The sequence below is a fragment of the Asparagus officinalis genome, chromosome 4, assembly GCF_001876935.1.
Source record: "Asparagus officinalis chromosome 4, Aspof.V1, whole genome shotgun sequence".
NCBI classification, from domain to species: Eukaryota; Viridiplantae; Streptophyta; class Magnoliopsida; order Asparagales; family Asparagaceae; genus Asparagus; species Asparagus officinalis.
In genome coordinates this window covers 140,143,374-140,149,826 of record NC_033797.1, presented here as the reverse complement: position 1 = coordinate 140,149,826, position 6,453 = coordinate 140,143,374, and the positions used below count along the sequence as shown (strand labels likewise).

Genomic DNA, 6,453 nt, shown 5'->3' with positions numbered 1-6,453 from the left:
CATAATTCCAACTACCGAGACTACCAGAAGATGAGGATTGAGAGATCATAGATTGTCGGATATCACATTGAGGCGTCTGGCCTTGGTTATGTTTATCTAAATGGCATTTGAGGTGGTTGGTGCCGCTCTTATGATGAGCTTGGAAAATCTTGCCGCACAACGCACACTTAGCATTCTGGGTGAGTATCTTATCGTGTTCATGTTTGGTGACGTCTATCTTCTTGAAAAAATTCCACACATCGGATCTTGACCTTTTAGGACCTCTTGGTGTAGAATCGTCACTCCACCGGATCCGGGATTAACATCGCTAGGATCCGTAGGAGTAGCTGTAGTAGGAGAGCTTATTTCAAGATCAAGAGTTAGATTTTGCTCTTCATAATCAGATCCGAAAGCCATTTGATTAAAGAATTAGAGAGCTAAAGTGATTATTAGAGAGTATAAGCGAGTATAAGAGTGTATAAGAGAGTATTAGAAAGAAGTAGATGAGCTTTGGTGTGAGAAAAACAAATGAAACCCCCCCCCCCCCCCCCCTCTATTTATAGAGGTAGCCCTCTAGACAAATGACCAAAATACCCTCATTTTTATTATTTTTTGACCGTTTTAGGGGCAAAACGATCAAAATGACTAAAATAGCCATTATGACCGGCCCGACCGGCCTTTTACCCTCAACGCGTCACCTTAGTGTGCGCCGTTGCGGCCCGGGCCGGCGCACTGCTGGCCGCGGCCGCCCGGCCCGGCATTATATTGCCCGCGGACAATTGTTTTTGCTCCGGCGCCAGGCCCAGGCTGCCGACGAGGCGGCCTGTACCTGGCCCAGAACCCGGTGCCTGGCACGGGTTTCTTGGGGCCGGGCACCGGGCCCGGGCACAGGACCGGCGGCTAAATGGACAAGCCTAGAATTAGGTACAAAAAACACGACTCGACTCGATAGAACATGAGATCACAGTTAGCATGGGCTTAATGTGCCAATCATATGAAGACTAACCCGTGCTTTGCACGGATTAAATACTAGTTCAATTGAAAAATGAACTTGTTCCATAACAAAAGCCAAGGTCAGCGACATAGAAGAACATTAGCATGGGCTTAATATGCCAATCATATGAAGACTAACCCGTGCTTTACACGGATTAAATACTAGAACTTGTTGTTCCATAACAAAAGCCAAGTGACCTTGCTTTAAATGTAGAGGATGTGAGATTATATTACAGATGACAAAATGACAGAGCTCAACGACTCATCATAATTCAGAAGAGTACGTTAGATTTTAGAAAAGTACTACAGTGCTAATTAGATGCCAAAGGCCATAAAGTCAAAAGTTGTATAGAAGAACACAAACATTGCCCTTCTCTCCTTAAAAAAAGAAATAACTTTTGAGGATAAAGCCAAAAAGAGAGAGGCCTCCCATATCTTAGCTTCAGTCAAAATCAGCGAAGAAAAATTAAGTAGATTCTGATCCCTTGCACCCCTTTTCGGTAAGTTTGACAGGCTAATGCCAGAAATTACAGAAGTAAAATAATACCAGAGGGGGAAAAAAGGAAGAATTTATTTTTCACCACGTATTGAAATACTTACCTCAGTAACTTAGACCTCATCCACTTTGGATTAGAACTGAATCCAACAGAAAACCACCACTCTGCTTATTAAACAACAAAGATCAACAGAAGTGTATATCTACTCTAAAAATTCACTATTTATACTACAGTATAATGATACAATGAATTAACGTAGTGTTATTGCTGTAGCAATATCACTGTAGCTCAAAAAAACAGGATATTATAGCATTTTACAATTGCTGTAACATTTATAAAAAATTACTACACCGTTTGGGGCTGTTTGGAAAGAGATTTTTTAGGGGGAAAGGGGTAGAAAGCATGCCAAAATCCTGCCAAAAGTGCAACTTTTGGCAGGCTTTCCACCCAAATCGCCTCTTTTAGAGGTGATTTGGGTGGAAAGCCTGTCAAAAGCTGTACTTTTGGCAGGTTTTTCCCCTACGTAAATCGCAAACAAACAGCCCCTCAAAGAATGGCTTCCTGTAGCGGAAATAAAAAAAGGAATCCTGATTTGCAGGGGAACACTAGTTAATTGTATATAACTAGTGTATCTTTCCGAAGGAGCAAGTATACAATGACAGCAAACAATAACATCACTCAAACAAAAAAAAAATTATACACCTCTCTATGTAACAATACATACATTGCATGTCGAGAGAGAAGAAATGAGTGCATGTTCCATAAAAGGAGGGTGCGTATAAGAGGTTCCCATAAAAAAAGATGAAGCATAAGTCTCGCTGAAGAATTTGAATTGATGGACAAGTGTGCAGAGATCCAGGCATGAAAACATAGAGAGCATTTATTTCTCTCACCTAGACACAGAGAACTGCAGTTAATGCCATTTATTGCTCTCACCTTCTCTCCTACCCCTCTCTCTCTCTCTCTCTCTGTCTGTTCTGCTCTTCACAATCTCTCAACCAAAAACCTTCCAGCGGAGAGAAAAGAATCTGAAGGCCACAAAGAATTCTGCTCATTGGGCTTTTTCCCTCGAAAGTTCTAATCTTGGTGAGTTCTTCTAACTAAATTTAGAAACTTGCATCTTTGTTTTCCCATTTGGGTTTTTAAAATATGGGGTTTGAAGTATATGGGTATTTCTATCAAGCTACTTTCTATGTTAAGTCATGGACCATCATTTCAAAGTTGAGCTCTGTATGACAAAATCTAAGGGTGGCATCAAATTTTGTCCATTTGGGTCTTAATTTAACATGGTCTATAGAGGAGCATCAGTTCTCTTGATCCAAGTTGTGACCTTGGCAATCTTCATAAGGGTTTCGTCCCTTGGCTCTATGTCCTCAATTGCAGTCTCCTATGGTGAAAATGGCCCTGCGTTTTGTGCTCTAAGCTCAGATGGCTCTCATTCTGTTAGCTGTTTCGGCGCCGATAACTCGATAGTCTATGGAGCTCCTTCAAGGCTCCCTCTCTTAGGACTAACTGCTGGTGATAGCTTTGTTTGTGGCCTTCTCTTGGATTCAAAGCAACCCTATTGTTGGGGGAGCAATTTCTATGTCAAGATGGGAGTCCCTCAACCAATGGAAGGAAACGCTGCATATTCTTCAATCAGTGCTGGTGATAATCATCTCTGTGGGCTTAGAATCGATAACAAAAGCTCTATAATTGACTGTTGGGGATATAATATGACCGCTTCACATCAATTTGGGGGTAGAGTTTCATCGATCTCAGCTGGTTCGGGGTTCAATTGTGGTCTGTTTGAGCATAGTTTATCGGCATTTTGCTTTGGGGATGAAACCGGGAGCAATGTCATAAGCTTGATACCTAGAGGGTTGAGTTTCCGATCGATTTCAGCTGGTGGGTTTCATGTTTGCGGGGTCTTGGAGAATTTGCAGGTGTTCTGTTGGGGGAGAAGTGTAGGAGGCAATAGAGATGACGTTGAGCATGTACCGATGGATCCAATGCTTTCAGTTGTCGGAGGAAGGTTCCATTCTTGTGGGATTAAGAGTGTCGGCCCGGGAGTAGTTTGCTGGGGTTTACGTCTGCCAAATAGTTTACCACCGCCGAAAGATTCTAGGGTTTATGGGATGGCTGCGGGCGATTACTTCACTTGTGGCATTGTCGCTGATAAATTCTTGAAACCTCGCTGTTGGGGCACCGGCGGCCCTTGGTCTTTACCCATCGCAGTCTCTCCTGGGGTATGCACATCCAGTTCTTGTAGCCCTGGATTCTTCGAGTTTAACCATGAAAAGTTAGGTGATCGGTTTTGCAAGCCACAAGGATCTAGGATTTGCTTGCCTTGCAGCACTGACTGTCTAGAAGGAACTCATCAGTTCAACTGCTCAAATTGTAGCTCGCCCGAGTGTTTTACATATTGTGGTTCAGGAAAGAAATCTAAGACCTGGAGGTTTTCTGTGCCAATTTTCATTGGAGAGATTGTTTTCGTGGTTGTATTGATATTCTTGGTTTCGCTTGTTGCTTGCCTTTATGTTCGGTATAAGTTGAGGAAATGTCGGTGTAGGGGAATTCAATTAAAGAATGGGAGAGGTGGAACGTGTTCATTTCATAAGGAGTCTGTAAAAATCCGGCCTGATAATGTTGAGGAGCTCAAGATTCAGAGAGCTCGAATGTTCACCTACGAAGAGTTGGAGAAAGCTACGGGAGGATTCAAAGAAGAGTCACAAGTAGGAAAAGGCAGCTTCTCTTGTGTTTTCAAAGGGGTTTTAAAGGATGGAACAGTTGTTGCAGTGAAAAGATCGATAGTAGTATCATCAGATATGAAGAAGAACTCGAAGGAATTTAGAACTGAGCTCGACTTGCTCTCAAGGCTGAACCATGCTCATTTGCTTAACTTACTTGGTTATTGCGAAGAAGGTGGAGAGAGACTCTTAGTATATGAGTTCATGGCTCATGGGTCTTTATACCAACATCTTCACGGTAAAGACCCGAGCCTTAAAGAACAATTGGATTGGGTTCGAAGGGTCACAATCGCCGTTCAAGCTGCAAGAGGAATTGAGTACTTACATGGTTACGCTTGCCCCCCTGTAATCCACCGAGACATCAAGTCTTCAAACATTCTAATCGATGAAGAGCACAATGCTCGAGTCTCTGATTTCGGTCTCTCTCTCTTAGGCCCAACCGACAGTAGCTCCCCTTTATCTGAACTCCCAGCAGGAACTCTTGGCTACCTCGATCCAGAATACTACAGGCTTCACTACCTCACAACAAAATCCGATGTCTACAGCTTCGGGGTCCTCCTCCTCGAAATTTTAAGCGGTAGAAAAGCCATTGACATGCAATTTGAAGAAGGTAACATAGTAGAATGGGCAGTACCATTGATCAAAGCTGGGAACATTTCAGCAATGTTAGACCCGGCGACAAAACCTCCTTCAGATGTCGAAGCTCTTCAGAAAATCGCCGCCATAGCATGTAAATGTGTGAGAATGAGAGGCAAGGATCGGCCTTCAATGGATAAAGTGACGACCGCATTAGAGCGAGCTCTAGCTTTGTTAATGGGCAGCCCATGCAACGATCAACCGATCTTACCCACTGAAGTAGTTCTTGGAAGCAGTAGGTTGCATAACAAACCAACCTCACAAAGGTCCTCAAATCAGTCTGCTTCTGAAATTGAGACTGCTGAGTTGGAGGATCAGAGGTTCGAGTTCAGAGCACCGTCATGGATTACATTTCCAAGTGTGACGTCTTCGTCGCAGAGAAGGAAATCTTCGGTATCTGATGCGGATGGTGATGGCAAAATCTTAGAAGGGAGGAATTTGGGGAATGCTAGTACTGTAGGAGATAGCTTGAGGTGCTTGGAGGAAGAAATTGGGCCTGCCTCTCCACAAGAGGATTTATTTTTGCAACATAATTTCTAAAGGTTGAAGGGTTATCTGTTTCTTTTTTATCATGATCATCCTTTGAATCAATTTGAAGGTCAGAGGTGAATTTCTAGCAGTTTTATTTCTTTCCTTCTTCTTCAAGAAGCCTTTTTTTTATATATTGACATTATTGACAATGCAGTTGTTTCATCACCCATCTTTCGATGTTGGAAGGATGTAGCCCTGTAGAACTGGGGAATGAAACTTGAAACTTGAATGGAAGAGGATGTTGCATATTGCCCTTTGCCAAATATTTGTGCATCTGCTTGGAAATTAATATAATCCACGAAAATAATCATGTAAAATTATTTTCATTCTGTTCAAGTTGAGGCCTGACGAGGGTTTAATAACAATTTCATGTTGAGTTTGTACGTTCAAAGAGTTGGTTCCTGTAGAAGAACGGAGGAGGTGCTAGAATTGAAATACTATGTAATGGTTGTATACTTTCCTATGTCTGGATTCATGTGCTGCGGTAGCCTTGGAAATAGTTTGTGAAAAAAGATTTCGTCCAACTAACCACAAAGGATATAAATATTTCTTTCAGCGTTTTTTTTTTTAAATATTCCGTATCCTATGCATGTGCATGCTGGGTTCATACTTCATATTGGAGAGGAGTTACCTCCTAGACTTTTATGGTTACATTATTAGCCTTGCTATGAAGTAGGGCTAAATATTTTATCTTATTTTATTTTTATTTGTTTTGCTAACAAGGGTAACCTTGGCTTGGAGAGTGGTAAACTGAGTTCGAATCCTCACGCTTGTAGGAGGTCCCACTAAGTTTTTAACCTTCAACCCAGAGTGGGAACACCTTCTCAGATGAATTTGGATCGGGAAAAATTGCAAAATAGACCGTTTTTGCTAATTATTTAGCAAAATAGACCGTTTTGCTAAATAATTAGCAAAATAGATATTTTTTTGGCCAACAGACTAAAAAGAGGTCTATTTTGCAAAACAGCTCAGAAAACATACGGGACTAGTAGTCCCGTATGTTTTAATCACGGATTAGTAAAAATTTTTACTCAGAAAACATACGGGATTACTAGTCCCGTATGTTTTCTGAGTCACTAATCCGTGAT

At 41.9% G+C, this 6,453-nt stretch overlaps 1 protein-coding gene across 4 annotated transcripts; it reads left to right on the top strand.

Moving 5' to 3' along the window:
- LOC109839567 (serine/threonine-protein kinase-like protein CR4) lies at positions 2,324-5,628 on the top strand. Of its 4 annotated transcripts, none has more exons than XR_002246668.1 (2): positions 2,324-5,432; positions 5,520-5,628. XR_002246668.1 is itself a non-coding variant. In XM_020408045.1 (2 exons), the coding sequence occupies exon 2, from the start codon at positions 2,756-2,758 to the stop codon at positions 5,372-5,374; it is 2,619 nt and encodes an 872-aa protein (XP_020263634.1). In that variant the 5' UTR covers positions 2,324-2,555; positions 2,653-2,755; the 3' UTR covers positions 5,375-5,628. The 4 variants fall into 4 exon arrangements, 2 of the variants coding, with proteins under 2 accessions (XP_020263634.1, XP_020263635.1); XR_002246669.1 differs by having other exon boundaries at positions 2,324-5,439; XM_020408045.1 differs by having other exon boundaries at positions 2,324-2,555; positions 2,653-5,628.

Excerpts from the sequence above, each read along its gene's own strand:
- LOC109839567 (XM_020408045.1), top strand. The coding sequence starts at position 2,756 with ATGGTCTATAGAGGAGCATCAGTTCTCTTGATCCAAGTTGTGACCTTG.